This window comes from Pelecanus crispus, chromosome 3, assembly GCF_030463565.1.
Source record: "Pelecanus crispus isolate bPelCri1 chromosome 3, bPelCri1.pri, whole genome shotgun sequence".
In the NCBI taxonomy this organism is placed as follows: Eukaryota; Metazoa; Chordata; class Aves; order Pelecaniformes; family Pelecanidae; genus Pelecanus; species Pelecanus crispus.
The window spans coordinates 61,441,385-61,467,041 of record NC_134645.1 but is presented as its reverse complement, the minus strand read 5'-3'; the positions used below and the strand labels follow the sequence as shown (position 1 = coordinate 61,467,041).

Genomic DNA, 25,657 nt, shown 5'->3' with positions numbered 1-25,657 from the left:
GCTGAAAGAGGAATGAATGCATCTTTCTCTGCTGCTTTGGTGATGTGGCAGTGTTCCCTCATCTCATAGCAGTGGCTGCATGTGCAGCAAAGCTGCAGCTGAACAGGCAGCAGGAGGGAGTGTGGACAGGGATAAAAGTGAAGATTTCCTGTGAGCACGCATTTCTGTTGCTCTCGAGCTGGTCTAATAGACTCTTCTGAACAGGTGTTGAAGACTTATTTAAGGAATTCAGAGGACATATCAAAGAAACTGAATTCCCCAGAGGGGGAAAAAAACATCAACTTGAGTGCCTCCATCTTTTTGTCAATGACAATATTTGCTTGGGGGAGAAAAGGGATGGGAGAAAGACATTTCTTAGGCAACTGAAGTATTGGGGGAGGGGGGAACAAACATAGATAAATATGCTTTTTACACTCATGCAAAACCATAAAAGCAGGGGCAGGGATCCAGAAAATAAGCTTTCTCAGCCAAATAATTGGGACAAAAAGCATCTGGAGTGATGGTGAAAACTGAATACTTACTTATCATTCCCTGATGAGTAGACTTGCCTGTTTGGGCTTAATAAATATAAAACAATGCAAGCATTAACTGGAAACTGTATGCAAATATTTTCATTTTTGTGTTCTTTGGATTAGTTTTCTGAATCTTTACCTACACTGTACGATGGGAGAGATTGGAAGCAGAAAAGCAGCTGATTTTTCTTGAGGTTAGAATGAAGAGATACTAGTTTTAAGCAATCTAAAAAAACCCAAACAAACCACAAAACAAAAACAACATAGTTTTTAGTGTTGTGCCTTTGATAATTTCACTGGTAGTAATGTTCTGCCAGCATATGCAGCAGTGCAACAAAGTATAACATCATAACATAAAATAGAACATGCATACATGAAGATTTAGCCTTTGTGGCTAATCTGTGTCAAAAGCATATAATCTATGCACCACTTCATCAGATTTCAGTTTTCTAGAGGTCTCAAATTTAGTGCTGCTTATTAGGAAATTTGGGACCCCAAAGGATTCTGTAGGATGCATTTTTGTTGAATGGCAGAATGAGTGACTGTGACAGTACCTTGTGTTAACTGTAGTGTTTATATAAGCATGCAGTGAGGTGGATCAACTTTTGAGCAGGCATTCAGGCTGGTTTTATTCATTTTTTTTTCCCAGAGCTAGTTTTCAGTTGGATCAGCCAGCAGATCCAGCTCATCACACTGTGGCATGTAAACATGGCTGTGAAGGGGAGGGCGATGCTGCCCCTGGGTAGTAGCAGAGCTCTGGATCAGCCCAAGTCAGCTCTGACACAACTGCTGTGCTCTTCTGACTTCAGTTAGCTGGTTAGCCACGCCCTTTTTTTTTTTCTTTTTTTTTCCAGTTTTATGTTGGCTGCCTGACCTTGAGCAAGTATTTGGTCAGTGTACTTTTTCTCATTAAATGTAATGGATTTTGGAAAGAGCGTGCTCTTGTGCGCATGTGCTCTCTCTCGTGCACGTGTTTGTGCTGTCTCGCTCCAGCCCTTTGTGTGGCTCCCCAGGTTAATGACTAACAACCTGGGAATGTTTGACATAGGGTGCTCTTGACCACTGGCTTCAGCCTGTGTTTTGATGAAAACAACTTTGATGTTTTAAATCGGGAGCAATAGGAAAATATAATGTGTTCTTTGGTTCATGAGCAACATCTAAAGCCTTTTGGTTGCTTAAATAATAATCTGTTAAATATTGTAGCCTCAGTCCTGTAGAAATATTTCAAAAAAGCCCGCAAAGCTTTGTACTTCAACTGTGTGTCGCTGTGCTATCAACATTCCTATCTGTCCTGAATTGGGGCTACAGCTCCATGACAAGTTCATTAATCCAAGTCAGCTGCTGCCTCCACCCCCTCCTGTCCCTTGATTAGTGATCTTTTGTGCTTGCACTCACCTGACCCTGAAGTGAGCTACTTCAGGGAGCTAAACCAGCTGAGAGCACACTACAGTAAAAAAGGGAATAGATTTTTTTTGAATGGTTTAGTTCCCCAAACCAACCCTCCCAACAGACTGAACGGTGCAAGTGAAGGAGCAGAAAGATAGCAGAAATAGGTGGTTATGTGTGAGGTGGTCAAGATAGTGTCAGCTTAGATAGAAACATTGCTATATCTGGTGAAGGGGCATAACGTTTTCTGTGTATTAGGGCAAACAGGTGAGGAGACTGGCTTACCCCTGGAACAGAGATGGTTTGGGTTGTGATGACCCTTTGTTCTGGGGAAATTTATCCCTTGGGGCTGATCCCTAGTTGGAGAATTCTGTCGCCTGTCCTGAAGAGCTGCATGCTCCCTGTTGTGCTGGATAGGCATAGTGCTTAGCCAGGACTTTTCCTAGAGCACAAACTGCTGGTTTAGGTATCTCAAGTGCACTCTACAGAGTCTCTGGGGGTAGCTGTAGGGAAGCTTAGTGCAGTGACTGGAGAGTTTGGCTGTGGTGTGCTCTTGATAGGCTGTTGGGAAGACCAGTTGCAGTCATAAGCTGGAGCCCCTGTATCTCCAGAGGCAACACCTGTGTTGCTGAAGTCCACCTCAAAACTGACAACTACTTGAGAGAATTATTTAAAAACTAGCTAAACTGGAAAAGTCACACCGGACTAACCCACTGTATAAATAAGGCAGAAGAGGTGTGATGAGGAGTATGTGAATGTTTTGGGGCCAAAGTCAAAATCTGACCTGGTATGTCAACATGTGTCCTCTTAAATGCTGGGGCCATTTCTAATTGCGGACACCCACAGGTGGTGGGCATAATTTCTGCACCTGAATGACAGAAAGAAAGACCTGGAGATACTTAAATATATGAAGACTCTCTTAAGTTCTGATCAGAGTGATTAGGTAGTTATACCACTGTACAGAAAAAAAATCTTTTGTATTTTCTGTCCCTTTATGGAAGAAGGGGGGTCAGCATCCTCTAATTCCCCTGTTAAAGGGAGAGATTCCTGGCACATGGCTCCTTTCAAATTCTTGTCGCAGGAACTTACCCCACATCCAGACCTGTTGGTGAAAAAGTATTCCTCCAAAAATAGACTAATATGCAATGCCCTGTGAAGAGAAGACTAATTGCAAGAAATGGATCTGAATGATACTTTTGTCATTTGGGTTTGTTTTTTTTTGTTGTTGTTAAAATTAAAAGGTGATAAGTTCACACATGACAGTGTGCAAGTACTTTAACATTCTTTAATAATCCAAATCTTTCCCTCTCTGTGATCCTGGAAAATTTAAGGATATCCTTTGCTGTTGCAACAGTGGCATTTTTTTAATTGGATATATCCTCTCAACCCCTACTCCTGGCTGCACTTTGAGGGTACTTCCTTGCCAAGAGCCCTCAGGGGGAGGAGGGAGGCACTTGTGTAACTTACACCCACTGGGATCTTATCCATAGGAGGTGGTAGGTATTTATTTTAAAGGTAGCTGAGTCCTTACACTGGTGGGTTTCTTTGGGGCAAAGGTTCTGTTTTGTCTTCTGTGAATGCCTCGATCTAATATATTCCAGCCTGCTTTATGGATGCTTGATTGTGGAGGGAATGGAGCCACAAGCCAGCAGTGTGCCCTGGCAGGGAGGAAGTCAGCAGCATCCTGGGCTGCATTAACGGGAGCATGGGCAGGAGAGGGAGGGAAGTGATTATCGCCCTTTTACTCAGCAGTCATTAGTCTACATATGCCCCCAAGCACAGGAAAGATGTGGATAAACCAGAGCAAGCTCAGTGGAGGGCTACCTGGTTGGTCAGGGCTGGAGTACTCACCCGTGAGGAGAGGCTGAGGGACTGGGACTTCTTCAGCCTGGGCAAGACACAGCTTTAGGGGGGCCTAACAGCAGACCTGCAGCATCTACAGCGCAGGGGAATATGGTTGGCAGGATGACAGAGCTGGGCTGTTCATGGTGATGCATGGTGGGAGGATAAGAGACTTTGGGCAGAAGTTGAAATGAGAGGTTCAGGCTGAGTATAAGGAAACAGTTTCTCACCCTGAGGACAGTCAGGTTGTGGATCACATTGCCCAGAAAGGTTCTGTAGTCTCTGTTCTTGAAGGTTTTCAAGACCTGACTGGATAAAGCCCTGAACAAGCTGGCCTGAGCTCACAGCTGAGCCTGCCGTGACCAGGAGGTTGGACTGACCACCTGAGCTCCCCTCCAGCCTGGGTGATGCTGTGATCCTGAGTGGAGGCACTGGGCACCCCTGGGAAACTTGGAATTGAATGGAATTAAGATTTACTTTAGTTGCTTCAGTTTTTTGAGGGGGGAAAAGAGAAGGAGTACATAGTATAGCTGACTAAACTATGGAACTTGGAGGTTCATAGCAAGAATCTGCAGCAGCAAGAGAATAGAAGAAAGGCAGGGTTTTTTGGTGGGTTTTTTTTTTTTTTTTTTAATGAAAAGTAGGAGTTTTCACTCTAAAAGAGCTAAGCATTGCCTGGGACTTAACTTCCAGAAGGTGCCCACAGAAGTTTTGCAAGGTGGGATAACTCAAAAGCAAAGACACTCAGCAACATATTGCTGCGTAATTCACACATTTGCACACTGACAGCAAAAAGAAGAAAATCTTGATTACAAAATTGAGTTGCCTTCAGAACAGATATAGTATAGCATTTCTGATGTGTTTGGAATGAGATGATCAATATGTTGCTTAAAACCAATGGGGTTTTAATCTTACAGAGCATGATTTGTTTGTATTTGAATTTATAAAGTTGAAGTTACAGGTAGGACTTACAGATTTTTTTTTTTAAGTTTCAAAAATTTTTATAAAGAAGCTGTTCAATGAAAAATGCAATGTCTAAGAATGGTTTTAATTACTATGTATAGTGTTAATGCAGTCCTCAAACTTGCAAATAAGTGCACTGCTGTAATCAAGGAGCACTGTTACTGAAAGCTTGTGATCCAAATATTTATTCCAGCTTTTGACTGTGAAATTACATTTGCTTCCTGTTGATGTTTTTATTTCTTGCCCGAGTAAACTTATCTTAGTTGTGAATGAAATGTTACTTCAGTGTTTATGTACCACAGTATAGAAAACATTTTAAGAAAAAACAGCATTTGCTTTCTTTTAACAAAAACAACAATCCTGTTACTCCAACTACATTTTAAAGGTAAATAACATCTGAGAGGACATTGGGACTTCATTCTGGTTGAAAAATGTCCTCAAATCTCATTAATGCCAGAAACTGAGGGGGTTTGGTACCCACAAAAGTATTCTTTAGCAGCTGTAGTGTAGAACAAATCTTAGAAGGCATTTTTGCCAGAAAAAAGAAAAAAGACCTTTCATTCCATATGAGTTTGTAACTTGTGGTATAATAAATAGGAGGACTCAATAGGGAGATTTATCAAGCTTAATAATATTCCTTGCAGAACTATGGGCTTGAAACAGACAATATGAAGAACCTGGTTCTCAAGCTGCGAGCATCATCCAACAATCTGCAAAATTACATCAGCAGCCGTAGGAAAAGTTCAAATTACGATGGAAATACCTCTCGCAAGCCCCCCAATGAATTCCTTACTTCTGTAGTAGAGCTTATTGGTGCTGCTAAAGCCTTGCTTGCATGGTTGGACAGGTAAGAATAAAATATTTATATTTTAATTTACTGCTACAATGAATTGCTTCTCCTTGTAGGGCAACTTCTAGATGCTTGGGTGTAAAGATCTTCTTGATCTCGCTCACCTCGTTTTTGGTGTTGCCAGAAGGCCTCTAGTGGCCAAATTTAATCTAGGGTATCTACTCTTGGGCTTCCACTGTTGCTAAAACCAGTGAAACCATTACCATTGTATCCAAACTAGTATTTTTAAAAGTGGGAGTCTTCCTGTTCAGGTCAGTTTCTCATACATGTGACTTCCTCCTCTCCCCTTTCCACCTTCTAAATTACTTGTCATTGGCAGGTCCCTTTCTAAAAGAATTTTTAATTTTCTGCTGAAATCGTGGCCTTAGGTCTGTGATTTGAAAACTGAGCAGTGGGAGAGAGACACTCTCTCTGCCTGTTTTTTTTTTGGGGTTTTTTTTTTTTTTTTTCCTGGTGATTTTGGGGTTTTTGGGTGGGTTGTGGTTTTTTGGTTTTGTGTTTTGGGTTTTTTTTTTTGTTTGTTTTGTTTTTGTCTCCCCGCCCCCCCCCGGCAAGAGCCAGGGTTGTTTTGTGGCAGCTGCAGCGGAAGCAAACAGGCAACAGAACTGGCTGGGTGCTGGCAGGGATGCTGTCCATGATAACAGATGAACGTAAATTCTCAAGCCCCTTGCCAGCTTTCCTGTGAAGGAAGGTTAGGAGGAGAGCTGCCTGGGGACCGGTAGCAAGGAGTGCTTTTATCCTTCAGTGTCCCTGCTCTCCATCAAGGAGTCAATTCTGTGTCCAGGCAGTGACATTAACAGCTCGTGCCTCTCACCTGGTCCTGTCCTCTTGCCCTGTTGCTGGCAGCTCGCCCTAAATTTCTTCTGCAACTCACTGTCAGCAAGATGGCTGGCTTGTCTGTTTCCAAACTTGCTGGGGTTACTTCTCGACCCTGCTTCTAGCTCTTTCAGCTGTCTGGAGGGTCTGAGGTGAGACTCGATAGGCTCTAAAGCTGCCCTACCTATAATGAGTCTTCTCTAAGATTGAGCCTTGCTGCACCTCGGTGTGTAAAATGTGAAAATCTATTTTTCTTCTTTTAGAGAATTTTTTTTTTTTCGCCCTCTCCAGTCTGAGTTTAGTAATCAAAGACTTGGAAGTTGGAAATCCACTCACTGGCAAACGCAAGGGTGTGACTTTTACAACACAGTCAGTGTGATCTGACTTCAGCATGCAGCTGAGTCATGCATGCAGCATTTCTTCATAGAATCATAGAATGCTTTGGGTTGGAGGGGACCTTTAGAGGTCATCTAGCCCAACCCCCCTGCAGCGAGCAGGGACAGCTTTAGCTAGATCAGGTTGCTCAGAGCCCTGTCCAACCTGACCTTGAATGTTGCCAGGGATGGGGCTTCTACCACCTCTCTGGGCAACCTGTTCCAGTGCTTGACCACCCTCATTGTAAAAAACTTCTTTCTAATGTCTAGTCTAAATCTATTCTTCTTTAGTTTAAATCTGTTATTCCTTGTCCTGTCACAACAGGCCTTATTAAAAAGATTCTCCCCGTCTTTCCTGTAGGCCCTCTTTAAGTATTGGAAGGTCGCAATAATGTCTCCCTTACCACAGGGCTAGATATTCACCAGTTTTGGTGCAAGGACAGAGCAGGACTATGAAGTCGGGAATATCTCACGCTTATGTGGATGTCAGAGTTACAGCTCTTGCTCTCACATGCTGTTCCTCACTGATAAGGTGGCATGGGAGAAGACTGGTCCCTTTGATCTAAGGGGAACTTTCTCTTGTTGCAGGACCCCATTTACAGGTATTGCTGACTTTTCATCAATGAAGAACAGAATCATTCAGCTCTGCTTGGATCTTACTACTACTGTTCAGAAGGTCAGCTGATTTCTTTTCCTCTTTGCTTTCCAAAAGGGAAGGAAGTGGGGTGTTTGGGGAAGTTATGTGCTCACTGTGTGCAGAGTGCTAATTGGAAGGCAGATCCGGAAATGAGAGCTTACTCAAAACTTTGAAGGTCCATGAAGGTCAGCTTCAGTTGTCCATTTTTCTGAGATGTCCTGTGTCGTGTCGTGTCGTCCCCCCCCCCCCCCCCCCCAATTTCCAATTTTGCTATGGCTGGCTGTATCTTAAGTGACTGTGGTTTAAAGGCTACTTGTATTTTCTTGAGCTTTAATGGAAGGAGGGTTAGTTTTTGAAATAGTTGGGCTGCATTTGAAGATTTTCAAGTTCCAAACATGTTGAAAAACAGTTATCAGTGCTAACTCTAAAGTAAAAAATACAACTCCATTGGTTATTATACCCGTGCTTGCAGACTCCTTAGGTCTTGTCCCATACAGAGTGTTTTAGCCACCAGATGGGAACTGCTGCATGTAATGGAAGGAGCTGCCACCTTTATGATACAAATCCTGCTAGCCAGGCTTCCTCTGCCAGTACTGTGAGACCACACTGTTTTGTTGCAAAACTTTGCATTTATCAGCTGTGTGATGAGCACTTGTATTGGTAATAGCTAAAAGAACATAGAATCATATAATTGTTCAGGTTGGAAAAGACCTTTAAGATCATCAACATGTAGCAGTTCTGGCAATCTTGGCAAATGATGCCATTTTGCTCCCTGAATAATACTGCATGTCTTTGAAACTGTTCTGACAGTGTGACATTACTTTGGCTGTGAAGCACTGTGTGCATGCTTTGGTTCCTGCCAAACTTGCTCGTAGCTGTTAGTCTGTGGCCGTATGTTGTTTGAACTCTGAAGGACCATGTCCTGTGACATGGGTGATTCTCTCCCGTTTTGAGGGGATGATGTCAAAGGACAGAAACATCCTATGAGTTGTCAAGCTGTGATGACACCCAGTTACATCAGTTGGATCGCTGTGAAAGAATAGTGTCTGGATATTGTAAGTTCAAAGGTGCACAAGTTTGGGTTGCTGTTGAATGCCCTTCTTGTTTGGGCACTGTGTGTGCAATTGCAGAAAGTCGGTGATCTACAGCTACAGATTTGCAGATTGTGAAGTAGAACAGTAAGCATTTCTAGCAGCAGATGGTGTTCACCCAAGACTGCTACAGGAACTGAGATAGGAGATTGCTGAACTGTGTTAATAAAACTACTAAAAACGGTATCTGATCTGTCAGTTAAATCAGCCTTTGATGGCAGGGGAATGGAAGTTGGCAAATATAACCCTAGCCTTTTAAAAAGTGTCAAGAGTACTTCTCTGCCAATTTGATATGAGCTATAATAAAGAATGGGATTGGTGTGTATGAGATAAAGCATTAATGGGGGGAGAATTAACACTATTTTGTACTGGGACACTGCAGATGCATTAGAGTGGTCTGAAGGAGGCCACTGATGTGGAAAAGAGAGATACAATTGAAAAATCTTTAGGTGAGTTTTTAGACTTCAAAAGTATTTATTATTAGGGCATAAAGTGTAGGAATAAATGGTCAGTTCTCACAGTGGAGAAGAGACCAGTGTGGCTCTCATGGAACCGATGATGCTCTGCATAATCACAAATGATGTGTAAAAGTGGGTGAGTAATAAGGCAAGGCAGGAATGCAGTAAGATTCCAGTTGACTTTAATGACAGCTATATAGATACAAGGAACAGAGTTTACTCCACTGTTTCTTAAAGTTTTATGGAAAACTTTAAGGTTAAAATAATCAGTGGAAACAGAAATGAAGAGGAGCAGAAGGACTTTGCAATATTGAGCAGCTGGGCTGCATGATGATAGGTGACATTCACTATTGATTCATGCAGATGTATTTGGTAGAGAAAAATTATGCTGATGCACAACAATGGAGTCCCAACTTTTGTAGTAGTGTCTTGAAGCTTTTGAAAGAATGTAAAAAGTGTGACCTCACTCCTTGGTGGTCATTACAAAGGTAACAGGGTGTTAAGACTTATTATGAAAACGTAAAACAGAACATAGCAGAGCTGTTTTATATATCCCTGGCGTGTCCGTATCTGGAGAACTGTATGTTGGTTTTGTTCTTGCTTGGTGGTTGGGGTTTTTTTTTTTTAATTTTATTTCTGTATTTAAAAGCACAGAACAGAGGTAGGAAGGAACAGAAGAAGTGTTGAAGATGATCAGAAATATGGAACAGCTTCAATTCACAGCTCCTGGATGCATCTCTTGGGCATTGTGTGGTAGTTACGCAGGTTGAGATGTCAAGGGCAAATATCTTGGAATTTAAGCTTGTTTAAATGCTTGGGGTTTGGGGTTTTTCTCCTTATAGATATTGTAAATCTCGTTCCATTATTTACTAGCTGTTTTAACTTTTTAATCTGAGAATCTAATACCATTCTCTAGTTCAGCTCTTCTTGCAGAAAACAATGACGACTTCTGTAGTTTGTTACATGAACTTGTTTCAGTTCAAAGACTTTGTACCTGGTCTGTGTAAATAATGCTTTGTGAGCAGTCCTCTGGCCCTCAGGAACGTCATCGATAGCATATTTTTAAAAAGATCACTTTTCATTCTGTTCTTAACAATATGTTTTAGATCCATTTTGATGCCTGGGACAGAGGAGCACCCGAGTTGGGGTTTATCAGTGTAAGGCAAGCTCATGTGCCTGGCCTTCTGAGAGTCTAGTTCTATTGTGCAGGGTTCTGCTTTTCTGGAAAAGCCTGCTGCTGTAATTGAATCCCATGTTCTCTTAGTTTTCAAGGTTTATTATTGCTTTCTACCAGGGCCAGAAAATAGTTGTTTAACAGTACATTTGAGCCCTACTGGGTGAAACTAATCTGATTAATCCCTGCAGCATGAATAACTCTATTTCAGTTCGAGGTTAAAGTGATAATTTTGCAGAGTTTTCAGAGATTATGTGTTTACATGTTTATTGGTTAATATAGGGCTTTTGTTTTGTTTTTAGGACTGCACTGTGGCTGACATGGAAGATAAAGTTCAGACTGTAGTAAGTATATGTTTCTGCTGAAACTCAGCTGCCTGCATTCACTCACATTTAGTTTGGTGGCTTCTATGCTGACTGTACTGACAACAGCTTTCCAATCGCACACAGACAAGCATATCATGCAAGTAAACATTGTTATGGGCCATTTCGTGAATATTCCTTACTGTAGAGGAAATCAATGAAATCTGAACAGACAGATAGTGTGCGTAATAGCATGGAGTTAAGTATTCCCTAAAGTTTCATTGCGCAGCTATTTTTTCAAGAGGATTTAGACCTCAGATTTTCAAGGGAGGGGTAGTACTGTACAATCATCGTAGGCTAAATAAACCAATTATGCCTGTGATGTGCATTTAGTGCCTTAATAAGCAGACACTATGCCTTATTAAGCTTTTTCATGTAAAAGAACTGCCCAGCCACAGGACTGAGGTTTGGTCTCTGTACTTGAGCTTGAGTTTTCAGGATTGTTTGAAGCAGCTTTCTGACCAAAGGAGGAGTGTAATGGAATGCTTTTTGTATTTTGTAACAGTTAATCATTGCTTCCTGCTTTTGACATGAACCAGGCTGTACTCTTTGATAAGGTCTTCCGCTGGCTCATAGATGCTTAGGAATTTAGTAGCACAATAACTAAAAATAATTTTGTCTATAAATAATGAGACCACGTAAAAGGGAGTGGTTTGCATCTTTCTTTTTCCATTTGTGCACACCCACTCTGGAAGTAGGTATTGTTGTTTGGAGCTCCCTTGTTTAAGCAGTTCCTCGCATTCACACTTAAGCATTGTTTTGATTTATATTATTGCTGCTCTGTAAATCTGGTGTAAAACAAAACAAAAAACATTGGAACTATTGTTTCCAAGGACCACTGTAATCCAGACCAATGTCTTCCTATGAGATGGCTCCCCCTGTTCTGTAATTACATATGTCTACTTTGACTGAAGGATTCAAACCCCTTGTGAAAGGTGGCTTACCTTGCTGGTTCCCAAATTGTGTATAACTAACTGCTGTACAGCGTCCTAATCCTCCCTCCCCTCTTCTTCAAGCTTTTGTAACCTACTTCGAGTTTCAGCATTGCTTCAGTTAACATCAAGACCCAAAACACACTGTGGGGCATTAATGAAATTTGTGAGTGTAGGGAGGGCACAGACTTTTAGACTATGATTTTTTCTTCTTCTGATTAATTAGCCATTCTGCTAGTTAAAAGTTCTACAATACAAAGCTGTTCTACCTCTGACTTTACTGACACACACGCAAGGTCAGAATTTGCCTTTAGTTATAATGTTAGCTTAGGATCAGTTATGTTTTGGTCAAAAGGAAATATGAACCTTGCCTGCATAAAGCATTCCAGAAGAGGTCAGTTCAGAGGCATGGTGAAGAGAAGTAATGCTGAAATGCTGAAGTGCTAGATGCCCTACCTTATACTGTAAAGCTTTGTGCAGATAAGTTAGTGGCCAGCACCTCACTTTTTCTGACACATGGCCAATTTTATTCTCATAGCAGAAATAAAGAACAATATGAAAAATTGTCAATTTTTCTCACAAGGAATCATCAAAATGTTTCAGTATTTTAATGGGTTATATTTTGGTTAAAGCAAACAAACCCCAACCCAATTTTTTGCTATATTTTGTGTTTATTTTTTTAAACAGAGGATGTGTTGGCATCTGTTAGCAATGATGAGATTGGCAGTAATGGAAATACCTTGTTTGTACTAGGTTGCAGTAAGAAGGTAAATGTGCTGTAGAACAGATCTGTACAAATTAATCTTCTGCTTAGGTGATTCTTAACTATGCGTTATTAGTGGACCAAAGTTTAGAACTCATTTCCTTTCCATTTTTGAAAACTGAAAGAGGAAGAAGCCAGGAGAGAAATTTTTTAACTGTTTTTTGTATGTTCTCATTGTAGGCCAAGACTTTAAATGGCATTTGCGATAAAGCCATCCGATCAACTACAGATCCATTGATGAGCCAGTGTGCGTGTCTGGAGGAGGTTCATTTGACCAACATTAAACCTGGGGAAGGCCTGGTAAGAACAGATTCTGGAGTGTCCTGATGTCCCCAGTGTTTAATAGGTAGTCTTGGTGAGCCACTGCATATGCGCATGTATAGCAAGATATTTCAAACCCAGTAATACCCTATGGGGAACAGAAAGAGGCATGGGGAGGAACTCTGAAGGTTAATTGTCAGGCAGTGTTCTGGAGTGGTTGCCAGAGATGGGTATGCATGTTAACAGGTTTGATCACAAATATAATTTTTGATGGTAAAGATTTGTGCAGATTAGTGTCTTAACCAGGATATTGGGGAATTTACAGATGCTTGTGAAATCAGTTGGTTTATTTTTGCAGGTGACCTTCAACAGCTGTTTTTCTAGGGGGGACTGGGGGAAGAAGATGATTATGAGAAATTATGTTTGCGTTTTGAAAGACATGTTTTTATGTGCGTTTGTAGCAAGACTGAGAAGAATATGAGGATTTTTGAGGTTTGCTGTTAGCAAGAATATGAGAAATCCTTTTAAATGTTCAGTGGCTGTCTAACGTTACTGAATCTAGTTCATTCACTGGATGCTGCTTAGCTGAGTGCTGGTTATGAGAAACTGAGGTTGAAACCTTGGTGGATTTTCTGGCTGGGGAACAGACATCTTAGAATGAGTTGGAGGGAATTTAAATTCTTAAGTGCATTTGTATTCTCCCCCTGGCCCCAAAGGCAGAAGATATGAACACTTTTAGAGGAAGCGTTACAATCTTACTGTGCTACACAGTTTTATCTAGGCCACTGGATTTGACTGAATCAGTCATACATTCTTGAAATTATGGGGACTTCTTTGTTAATGCACAAGCTACAGTGAAGCAGAGTCAGCCTAGCTTGGACTAAGTAAGAAATGAGGAGGTAGGTGCACACAATTGGGTACCGACAGGCAAACCAGAAATGGAATTGGCTGGAGAGGAAAGAGCAAAAAAAATCTTCTATTTTTCCTTGTACTTCTAAGCAAGTGTGGTAACTTCGGGCAGATAAGCTACCTATGACTCCTGAATAACATCAAATTCTGTACAGCTCAGTGTGAGTGCTTCTAACAACAGATGTAGGTAGGAAAAGTAGAGATGTATTTGTTCATAAATGATGAAACCAATGTACTGGTCACCCTTTGTGGGGAAATCTATGCCATTATTAGTTAATAGCCTGCTGGTGATTTTTAATTTGGTGTTCATATGGTCAACACCCACTTCATCTGAGTTTGTCCTTGCATTCACACTCAGCACTAAAATATACAACCACAAATACTTAGTTCTGCCAGAGCTTTTATTGCTTGTGTCAGTAGTATGGCTACAAGGCAGTCTGTATATTGACTTGCCAAGAGAAATTGTAAAAGAACATGTGGGCAGTATTTGTAGCCCACCTGTGTAAGTGTGCTTTGTATGGAGAGAGCTGGTGGCCATCTAGTAAAACCTGTAATTCTTTAGTGCAGGCCGGGCAGTAAGGAAGTAAAGTTTTGTTCAAGGCCAAAGACCGACAAGGCAGCAAAACCGGCAGTGTTTGGTATTACCAACCAGACAGTGTTTCTAAATTGCGTTCCATATATTAGGTGTTTTAAATCATTATAAATATTATAATTAATTACAGTAAAAATGATCTGTGAAGAGGTTTAGAATGTTGTAATATTAGACCACACACTTTTCTGGGGAAAATATGTGAATTGTTAAGTGTTTTTAATAATGTTTTGAGTCTGTTGCCAACAGTTGTTTAATCAGATAAGTTATATGTGGTTTTTGCCTTTAAACTTGTTTTTCATTTTCTACTTACATTTAGGGAATGTACATCAAATCAACTTATGATGGATTGCATGTAATTACTGGAACTACAGAAAATGTAAGTGAAGTAAATGTAGATTAACCCAGGCTATCCGATAGTAGCTTTGATTAAGTTAGTTTGACTTTTTCACTACTTTTTTGTTTTACATAGAACTTTCATGACATTACTGCTTTAAATACTGTGTGATGCATCATTTGTTTAGCCACAATTTGTAAATATTTTGTGTCTGCGTGTTTCACTGTTAGTCTAATTAAACCAGTTTCTGCAAGTACATGAGTTAGTTCAAACACTTGGCATTAAAATAATTGCTTTAATAAGTTACTGTATCTGCTGTTCTGAGTGCTTATGGTATCTTGCTTTACGAAGTCTTGAACATATTTGTTCTCCGCTGGCAAAGGCAATCTCCCCGAATGGGAACATTCAGGTGGTAGTGTGCTAAATTCAGTAATGAGCAACGAAATCAATGAGCTGTCCCGTGACAAAATCACCTTGCAGAGTAAAAAGGCTATGAAAAAGTAAGACTTTGAGTGGTCTGCTGGAAGGAAATGGTTGGCATGATACGCAACTGTATTTTTTGCTGCAGATGGTTGCTTGTTTTATTCTTACACTGAGTTCTGTGTAGCTGAGACTTTATTAAAAGCTTCCGGGCAGTCATTGCATTTGACCTCTGGCCAGCAGCTAAGGCTGGTGGGTGATGCTGTGGTGTTGTCAGACATGCTGCTCTGCAGGAGCAGTGGCTGAAAGAAAAGAGTAGAGGAACTTGGCTTTTGCAGCAGTGCCTCTTTGTGTGTGTGTGTGTGTGTGAATAGGAAAGAACCAGTGGTTCTAGTTGTACCCCTGCCAAGTGCGGGGGCCAGGGAGGAGTAGGTGGAAATCTGTGCTTGCAGTTCAGAGTGAGAGCGGAAAGCTTGTATAGCTTTTATGTTATTGCCCCAGCATAATTCTGTATAGGATCTGCAACAGAGACCAAGTCCACTTTGACAGCAATTTCAACACCCGACAAATATGAAAGAATGTAATGTTGACTGCTGACAAGCTGCCTGTGCATATAGATCTCATTCTGGAGGCCAGGAGTGGGGCTGTATTGCTTCTATAGCTTTGGGTGTTGACCTAAATGTCAACTTTTTTATGAACTCTGTTTCTTCCTTTGGGGAAGCTCTTTCCTTTGGAGCAACAAAACTTAACAAGTGACAGAGATCTGCAAACAATTTATGTTTTTCTGGTGGCGTGGGATCATTTAGATGACCCAGGCTGGGTCTTAACTCAATTTTCTTGCTAGGTCTGGAATGGTATTTTAGTAGCTATCCCCAGAAGCTGGTGTGTTGGAATACAATGGAATTGCACCCCAAAAATTGACAGTACTGTACATTGGAAGGACTGGGGAAATCCATGCATTTGATAGCAGTCAGCTAAGAGGATTGCTGAGTTGTGCCGTCCTACTTGTGACTTCCCGCATCATGTTGGCCTAGATCTAAACTTTGCTCTTTCCTCTGTTCTCACAATGCAATTGCAGTGTCTGCTGTGCTAGCTGGCACTTGTTGTAGGAGTCCTCTGTGCAAGGGTCCTCCACCCTCCCCCAGACGGGCTGTTGATCGCGCAAAGGACAGCTTGAAATGACCTTTGTTTTTCACAAACTTGACTTTGGCCCAGCATTTTTTCATGATCTTGGGTTGACTCATATATATATGCGCGCAGCCTTCCACGGAGGCATTTCCTCTCAGAGGAAGCGAGAAGACAATGAAGAAATGGGGTTAGTCATGATAGCTGGAGCCTCCCACAAATTCCCCCATGTTTCCTTCCCTTGTTGCACTGTTTATTCCTACAGTTCCTTCTCATAAAAGTTACTTGAGCTGTGAAGGTGTGATGACAAGGAGAAAGGAGTCCTTAATCCAAGTGCTTAGTTCTGGAGTCACTAGGAAGAACTGGCTTGCTGCCAAGTGGTTACTCATGTGGTGGGGGGAATGGGAGGAGAAATTGTCCCGTGACTGGGGTGCAATATACCAATGTAGTATGCCTGTGCACTCTGGGACTTGCCAAGGCTGGTCAGAGTTGGTGTGTTATAGCAGCGAGACCATTTTTAATAACTGCAGCAGTAGCTGGTGCATGGCACCAGCCGTAGGTAAACCTAAATAAATATTGACACATTTAGCTGTTCCTCACTAATGGTTCCCAGTGCTTGGTTCTTGTTCCAAGAAAATTGTATTTTAAGGTGTATTATTATTAGATAGGTATTTGAAAAATACCTGTCTATGCACACTTTATGTGTGCAAGCATGTATTTTTATCTGTTGACCTTGATGATGCAGGCAGGTAATTTCATGTTAAAGTTGGTAGCTCTTACACTAGGAAACAGAAAGGGAAAGTGCAATGGATCTATTTTGTGGGTTGGAGAGTTTTTGGTCCTTTGGTCTGTACATTCAAAATCTTAGTGTGGGTTTGTTTTTTTTTTTTTTTTAAATCAGTATACATTATTTGAAAGCTGAGTTTAAGATAGTTGCTGTGTTAGGACAGAAGTCTCCTCTTCAGTCCTCTCCCACTGCTGTCTCAAACTACAGTACAAACTGGAGGCAAAAGGACAGTGGAGACCGTGCCATGACTTAAGTACAATTTGGCCTGTGACAGATGTAGGCTATGCCTTCTCCCTTTCCCTGTAGTTCTCCCAGTAAAACAAACAAAAAAATCAAGTTGAATTTGTTTGCATTTCTCAAGTCATCAACAGATCTAATGTATGATCTAGCTGTGCGAAAATTTGCAGCAATGCTCTTCATTATAGATACAACCTTTGACATAGCTTGGTGGGGATCGTTATACGAGGGAAGAAAACCTACTGAAGCACATGCCTCTTGTTTTCCTCTTTGTAGTCCCCTGCTGATCGATCTCAGAAGATTCATGCTGGTGATGAAGTGATCCAGGTTAATCGGCAAACTGTGGTTAGTAACAAACAGCCTTACCAACCTTCCCCTATGCTTGCTCTGCAAAGCTCGCTCCCCACAGGTTCTGGGTGGATGGGGTTAGGAGGTGGGTCTGGTGTTTTCCTGTTGAAATCTTTGAGGCTTAACTTTCTGTTTTCAAGACGAATTTTATTCTTTGCAATATTTTGATAAAATAAATATGCAATATTTCATGTTTAAATACTGTGTGCATCACATTAAAATACTTCATGTTGTATTTAAGGACTGTTTTAAAATGCATTGTTACAATCTACTGAAATGCAGTAAAAACAGCCTAACACACCCCTCCCCCCCAAGTATTTGTCAAATTGTTTGCATCTGGGAACTTAGATAAAATGGTTATGTTTTTGCGTAGCACAGGTAAGCAATGCCTTTCAATGTGAGAAAGAAACATGCCAGAAGTAGTTCACTGTGAATCCCTGTGTTACTCAATCTGAGCACATCCATGCATCCTTCTAGGACTGGAACTGACGTATAAAGAGCATTGCTTGATATCTCAGTCTTTAATTTACAGCTTAAGTAGAGATCTTTCTTTGAAACAAAACAAAGAACCACCTTCCAAAAAAGGAGCTTTCCAGGTTTTTTTTCTTCATTCTGGCTTTTTTGGATCTCTTTTTCTCTCTTTAGGTTTGTGTTGAAACAGACAGTTTGACATGGGGGATTAGGGTTTTTCTTGTTTGTTTGCTTTCAGAAAAGCAATATGAAATAAAATATGTCTTTATTCTTTTCCAGGTTGGATGGCAACTAAAAAATCTGGTGGCAAAGTTACGAGAGAATCCTGCTGGAGTTAGGCTGCTGCTTAAGAAACGTCCTACTGGCTCCTTCCATTTCACTCCCGCTCCGCTGAAGAACCTGCGCTGGAAACCACCCTTGGTGCAGGTGAGAGGCTGCCGGCTCAACTGTAATGTTGGGATGGGAATGTCTTGGTTGCAACTTGAAAAAGAGAAATACCAGAAATGCTCCTAGGTACTCATGTTTAAGTATAGGTCAGGGGAAGTTAGGTGAAATGGCTGTCCTCTTCTGGTTCCTAGATAAAATGGGAAAATGTCTTGCCTTTTTCTTTTTTCTCTTTTTTGTTCTTGTCTTTTAAAACCCAGATAATGTGCTCTTGATACACAAAGGGACTAGGTGTGTTGAGCATTTTAATCAGTCTGTGTGCCACTGGGAGAACTTAATCTGAGGCAAAACTGCTGGAACTGCTGATACATATGGAATTCATCAGCATGGAGTAATAAATGCTTCCTCTATTTAGCAGAGTAATATGGTTTTTTGCTGAAATAAGTTAGATTATTCATATATTTGTGCTCTTTTTAGTCTGGTGAAGGGTGAGAAAGAGTGAGTGTTTTTCAAGAAGGTATTTAAACTAGTTGTTTAAATCAGATTTGGTTGTTGGGCAATTCACGGATTGGGTAATGAGCAGACAGAGAAAGTGACGTTAATAACTCTTAAATAACCATGCTGAGGAATGGCTTGTTTTATTAGGAAGCTTAGGGCTTAATGCTTACAGGAGGAAATGACCTAATTGAATCTAAACTGATTACCTGAAATAAAGAAAACCAGGGAGAGTTCCCATTCCTAATCCTGTTCTGACACAGGTCTCCCTACAGCTGTGAGGATAACTTATCAACCTGTGAAATGCCAGTGGCTATCGCAAGTCTTGATGCAGGCAGATTTCTCTCAAACTGGGTAGAAGACGTGCACTTGACTCCTTTCTCATCCTTCCTTTCACCAATGCCTGTGTTTTGTCTTTGTGGCATTGTGCTTGTCATTTAATCAGAGCCAAAGGAAAGAAAACCACCACGCTGTGAGTTTTCCAGGGTTACCCAAAGCAAGGACTGTGTTACCGGTGTGAAGAGCTAAGGTGTGAAGAGCTGGGATATAGGCTGTGCCAAGCAGCGTTTCCTTGGGGGAATGAGTGATTGGAGAAGCTTGTTGATAGTTCTGGGCTCCAGCGTACTGACCAGTAAAAAGCAGATGCTTGTGCAGAGGTGCCATTAACTGAGTGGCCAGAGTGAAAACCTGGGCAGGTCCTTGAAAAAAAAGGGGAGAGTGCAGTCCTCTTGCCTGACAAAGTTCAAAGGGTCCTTCAAGCCTTTGTTCTCCTAGAGGCAGACAGGAGCCTAGCAAGATGCTGGGGACATAAAAGTGAGCCACAAAGAGCAAAATGGCAAACTTGCTCTGATGAGTAATACCAAATATATTTTTCCTTTGCTTCCCTTGCCCTAGTTATATATCCCTTGATGTAATTTATGGTGAACTTTACCATATTCTTGCCCATGCCCCAGGCATTGGACTGTATGGAATAAGGGTAGCATGAGCTGGCTTTGTAAGTGTTGCAGATCATATCTGTATTTAACAAACTACATTCTTTTAATGGATCTAAAAATAGAAGAAGGGGTTTTGTCTCTGTCACTTCTTCTGTCTGTGGAATTTGCAGGAAAAATAGAACTGGAAAGAGCAAAATATTCTTGAGCAATGCATTACCTGTGAGAGGATTTCTGTAGGAGGGACTGCAAAGCTAGGCAAAACTGCGGGTGGAAGAAAATGTAAATGCTAAGACTTTTTAATGTGTTTATTAAGCACAGAAATAGTAGTTCACTAGGGGATGAAATGGATTATCGAATTATCTTTTTGTGAATGATAAATCAATGTTCAGATGTTTGATAGCTTTCTAACATTTCAGACCAGTCCTACGCCAACTTCAACCCAGTCACCAGAAAGCACCATGGATACCTCACTGAAAAAAGAGAAGCCAGCCATTTTGGATCTGTATATACCACCTCCACCAGCTGTTCCATATTCTCCTCGGTATGCAAATAAACATGCACTACTGAACAAAAAACTCCTTTATTACACTTGTTTCTGAGCTGGCTTGCTGTTAGAGCTCTGTGCAGATTAGTCTGAGGAAACTGCAGATCTCACAGACTTTCTTCTAGTTGCTTAGATGCACAGGATTGCTTAAGCTTATGCTTAAATGCATAAACTGTCAGGATCATAATAGATTTTATTATTAGAAGATTATGGTGTGCCACATAGATGAGAGTTGTTCCCAAAACATGAACGGATGTCATCCCTAGTTTTGTTGTGGGGTTGTGTTTTTGATTTTGTTTAAATCCGACTGCACATCACAAGAAGACGTTTTTGTCTGTAACTTTTTCTACTGTTTCATGTGTTGTTTTGTATTTTTTTTTTTATTAGCAAGTTAAGTAACTGCTGTGGGAGTTAGCATAGAAAAGAACTTGTCTTAAATTGTTAAACTTGCAAGTTGTATAAAACAGGAATGTTCCCACTGAAGGAAAGGGAGAGTCAATTCATTCAACTTTATTTTTTATCCTGCAGTGTAAACTATAAAAATGCAGACCTGTGTACACAAAAGGTAGGGGGTGGGGTGGGTGTATGGTATGGCTAGCTTTTGCTTGTTCTCAAGTCCGTGTTGACTCATGCCAGAACCTTGCCAGCTGACCTGGGAAGGTGATGGACAAAAGAGTTTTCAGGCAAGGCATGCTTCCTGGCCTGTTCTGACACTTCAGGTTACATGTAGATAGCCCAGCACAGAAACTCTGACCTTTTGCTGCAGGACTCGTATGAGAGGAGAGCTTGCCTACTGTCATTTAAGGCCTGATACAGAGACAGAGGTTGTATTACTGCAGTCTTTGGGGTAGTACCAGGGCTGGGGGAGAGGGTTTCTCTAAGGTAGGGTCTCTTTACTGAAGTTGGACCTACCTTGACCTGCTCTCTCCCTGTTTTTCATGTTTAAGCGTGCTCAGTTCTTAAAATAAAACAAAATAAAATATCTTGGCATAAAAGCAAGCATATAGATTTAGCAGCTGAGTTTAGAATGCCTTGGTCTTTTCTTTAAATTGTTATATTTCAAGCATTGGTGAATTATGCACACAGTTTGTTTATCTTTCCTAACGAACCACAAAACTATATCTAGCTTCAGATGCCTTTAGACCTGAATCGCTGTTGGCAAGGAAGGAAGTAGCAATGTGAGCTGTAAAACTTGTCCTGGATGATATGTGGAAAGGGGAAAGCTTCTTGACTTTGACTTTTAAAGAAAGCAAATGTGGGAAGCTGTGGCAGCCAGGAGGAGGAGAAAGGGCAGTTCTTTTGCTTTCTGTTTGTCTGTTTAATTTCACCTCTGCATCTTTTGCTCTTCTCTTGAAACTGTGGTGTGTTTGTGTGGTCATTTCTTTTTTGCCCCTCATCATCCTGTTCTCTTCCCTTCCTGGTATGGATCATCTCTGGCCCACACTGGGGAGGCAGAGAGCAGTGACTGGTTTCCCTCCCCATGGCACAGTCTCCACACGGTGGTGTTGTAGGAGAGCTCTCTGTGTACATACGGTTGTGGTGTAACACTTCTGTGCAATTTTCGGTCCCTGAATCTCCGTAAATAGCTCTCTTCCATTCACTGAGCTCTAGCATTGTTCTTGATGGAGAGCTGGAGAAAGTGATATGCACTGGGCCATGGGGCCGTTGTGAATACTGGGGTATCTATGCATTTAGACAGTCAGCTGTGTGTTTTTATGCCTGACTTGGCTGATGGTTGCTTCAAGCAATAAGACTGTAGCATGTACAGGGAGGGGGAAAAAAGAAACCCCAGGCAAATCTTAACTTGGAGGGTAGCTTTTCTTCCAAAAGTACTCACAAGGACTTGTTCTAAAAATGGTTGTTCCTGGCCTTTGAAATGAGGGATTGCTCCGGGAAGGGAGTTTCTGCAGAAATTGCTCAAAATCATATGTATAAACACTATGAATTTATTACGGAAACTTTCAAGGGGGTCTCACCTTTGGATGGAGAGAGAAAGTGATGTATATTCAGTGGCAGTTATTATGCTTTTATAATGACTGAAAAGCATAGTCCTGCAGATGGAGGTGGTAGGTGTTGTCATTACATAGAGATGGATAAATCTATGTATGCACTCCTCTGTCACAACTGTGTACTGAACAGGTAGTGGATCAGGAGCTTTGATACCCTCAGGGCAGAAAGGTCTCATTTCTCAAAAGCTTTTTCATGGGTGGTACCTCCTAAACTTCTCTGTGTTAAATTACTGGCTCACTAAAAGTGAATTAGCATGAGGGGGTAGCTTTCTTTTCTCCTTGGTAAATATGTTCATAACGAAGTCTTCTGTCCTGGTTTTGGCTGGGATAGAGTTAATTTTTTTTTTTCCTTCCTAGTAGCTGGTACAGTGCTGTGTTTTGAATTTAGTATGAGAATAATGTTGATAACATGCTGATGTTTTTAGTTGTTGCTAAGTAGTGCTTTACACTAGCCAAGGACTTTTTCAGCTTCTCATGCTCTGCCAGCAAGAAGCTGGGAGGGTGCACAGCCAGGACAGCTGACCCAAACTGGCCAAAGGCATATTCCATACCATATGACATCATTCTCAGTATATAAACTGGGGGGAGTTGGCTGGGGGGAAACTGCTGCTCAGGGACTGACTGGGCATCAGTTAGCGGGTGGTGTGCAATTGCATTATGCATCATTTTTATATTCTTCTATTATTATTATTATTATTGTTTTCCCTTCCTTTTCTGCCCTATTAAACTGTCTTTACCTCAACCCATGAATTTTATTTTTTTTCTTTTTTTTCTGATTGTCTCCCCCATCCCACTGGGGAGGGGAGGAGTGAGCAAACAGCTGTGTGGTGTTTAGCTGCCTGCTGGGTTAAACCATCACATCTTCCATCATCCAACTTGAGTTTTTTTCAGCTTGTTTACAGCACGATGCCAGTTGTCAGGAGCATGACTGGGTGCGAGAAGTATCTTTCAAACCTACTCATGTCTGTAGTATGAAACTCTGTTAAGCTACTAACTGAAGTGAAATGTCCTTTCAGAGATGAAAAGGGGAGTTTTGTATATGGAGGAGGCAACAAACTCAGTCAGCCACTACCTGGGTCCAAGGGCGCCGAGTCTCCCAATTCTTTTCTGGATCAGGAAAGTCGAAGGCGAAGGTTTACTATTGCTGATTCGGATCAGTTGCCTGGGTATCCCGTGGAGGCTAATATCCTACCAGCCAAGATGAGGGAAAAAACACAGTCCTATGGTGAGTTCATTCCTCTTTCATTATTGCTGTTATGATAAACACACTGGTCAGTTTGGAATGTTTTGTGTTAAAAAAACTGCTCATTAGGCTTGATGGATATTAAGGGCAGTCTGTGCAAATTGTGAATGTGAATGAAATTCCACATCTGAAATAACTTCATTTAAATGCTGTTATTTCTTTAATGAATGTCATTCAGCTGTACTTTGCTGCTATGGTTGGCCATTTCCCTGTGTGTTTTGGTGATAACTTTTGGTCATTACGTCCACTGCTGCTGTAAACGAGCAAGAGTGTGACTGTTCAATCTCAGTGCATTGCTTGCTCATATTTCACCAGTGGAAGTATCTTGAGGTAATTTTTTTCTGCAATTTTAACTCCTTATTGCTGTATCTCTCCCTTTTGCTTAATTGTGAAAAGTACTGATTTAAAAATTGGCTTCCTAAACTTAATGTAATTCGTCATAACCTTCCATGTTGCCTTTAGGAAAACCTCGTCCTTTGTCAATGCCTGCTGATGGGAGCTGGATAGGAGCTGCAGAACCCTTCTCTAGGCCACGAGCACCAGGGAGAAAAGGCAAGGTTTTAGGTCTTGTCCCTCTTTCTCTTCCCTTCCTCTCCATAATTTCCTTGGGGTGAACTGCATGGAAGTATTTAAATTAGGAATGGAGGATCAGTGTTTGCATATTGCTGAACTGATCCAAGATGACAGTTGTTGGTTTTAGCAGGAATGCCAGATGGTAGCTGTGAAATTTGTGAGGTTATTCAGTGCTGGAGCTCAAACTTCCATTGTCCTGCCTTAGAATTCTTATGAGCATTAAAAGTAGGCTAGAATGACTAGGGCAGGTCTGTACTTGTCTCTTTATAGCACAGGTTTACCATTTTGCTCTTACACACACCTCTTTCCCCTTTTTTCTGCATTTAATATGGATCATAAAACTGCTTTTTTGATAAGTCTTTCTGTTTGTTTAGCTCACTATGGAGGCTGTTGTAGAAGCAAGCTTGTTCTCAAAAGTAAATGTAGGGCCTTTTAGGAGTTGCTTTTTTCTGTGACTGCTGTTAGAAAACAACATATTCTACAGATGTGACAATAGGAGAAATACAGAAGCTCATAACATTGGGAGTTAGGTTGGGTGGCTTTTTTTCCTTCCCCTACTACCCTTCTCTCCCTCCCTGCCTTTTGCATCTGAAAGGCTGAGGGTCCTGTTAAGAGTGGGAAATAAGAAAGGATGACTATTTGGTTATTCTTTAAATCGGTTATGAAAGCTAATGTATGATTCTGTGATTCAGAAACAGAAGCTGAATTCTATTATTTTAATGCAAAAATAGAAGCTGAAAACAAGAAGCATCAACCTGGAGAGATATTAGAAACAAGCTAACTCACAAGTCTAAGAGAACAATCACCAGGTGGCAGGCTGGTTTTTGTGTGTATCGGGTTTTGTTTGGTTTTGCTTTTGGTTTTGTGTTGGCTTTTTTTTAACAATTGAAATGTACTTAGGTGCTGCAGGCTTGTCTGTAAGCTGTATTGGGTCAGAACAAAGGCCTGTCTAGCCCAGTAGGATGTCTCTAGCAGCAGCTGCCATGGTCAGGTGGCCAGGGAAGAGTGAAAACACAGAAAGCATCACAAATCTATGGTCAAAACCAGGGAAGTGCTTATATCTTTATCTGCAAAATTAATTTCTGTTGTCCAGAGTAATATTTGTAGTTTTAAAGTTAGTCATGAGTTACATTCAGATAAACATGGATTCAACTCTGGTCTATCAGCGTCTTGAATGACACTTTACAAGAAGGTTTGTTAGGTCTCACTCATGATAATGATTTGCATGAAGGTAGACTATACTAGCAGTTTTGGTGTGTGTGAATCTGGAATTTAACAGTCAAATGGTATCCTCTCTGTGTGTGAATTTATTTTGTTATTCTTCGTGCTGCTTAAAAAAAAAAAAATACTAAAGATGCAAAAAGCCATAAATCTCTTGACAGCTGCTTATGTCCAGGTGTGTTATGAAAGGTAACCAAAATCTAGGTAATTTGAAATGTAACTAGAATCTTTTTATAAAAATAGAAAATGTAATGGAGGGTTCTGAAGTCAGCAATAATTGGGTTTCTTCCTCCTGTTTGCGCAGGTGAAGATGTCCTCTGCAGATACTTCAGTAATGAAAGGATACCCCCAATCATTGAAGAAAGCCCCTCCACACAACATCCCCTCTCAAGGCCAGTGTCTGACAAGCAGTTAGTGAGGGGAACGGATTATATTCGAGGCAGCAGGTGTTTTATGAATACAGACCTCCACAACAGTGCAACAATTCCTTTTCAAGAGGAAGGTGCTAAAAAATCCTCTGTTACATCATCCACAAAATCTTCCTCCACAGAGCCCTCGCTGCTGGTCAGTTGGATCACGAGACTGAAATTGTTGACTCATTGACTATTG

General features: G+C 41.1%; 1 protein-coding gene across 2 annotated transcripts in view; it reads left to right on the top strand.

Annotated features, from left to right (window-relative positions):
* CNKSR3 (CNKSR family member 3) overlaps positions 1–25,651 on the top strand; it is a 60,365-nt gene extending 34,714 nt beyond the window's left edge. The window contains exons 3-13 of one of the 2 annotated variants that reach the window (XM_075707184.1): positions 5,348–5,550; positions 7,332–7,419; positions 10,406–10,447; positions 12,341–12,460; positions 14,239–14,298; positions 17,102–17,170; positions 17,924–18,070; positions 19,875–19,999; positions 23,028–23,236; positions 23,717–23,806; positions 25,353–25,651. In XM_075707184.1, the coding sequence (XP_075563299.1) occupies positions 5,348–5,550; positions 7,332–7,419; positions 10,406–10,447; positions 12,341–12,460; positions 14,239–14,298; positions 17,102–17,170; positions 17,924–18,070; positions 19,875–19,999; positions 23,028–23,236; positions 23,717–23,806; positions 25,353–25,651 (1,452 nt within the window). Of the gene's footprint in view, positions 1–5,347; positions 5,551–7,331; positions 7,420–10,405; positions 10,448–12,340; positions 12,461–14,238; positions 14,299–17,101; positions 17,171–17,923; positions 18,071–19,874; positions 20,000–23,027; positions 23,237–23,716; positions 23,819–25,352 lie in introns of both variants that reach the window. The other variant, XM_075707183.1, reaches the window with a different exon arrangement.
* Positions 25,652–25,657: the final 6 nt, after the last annotated feature.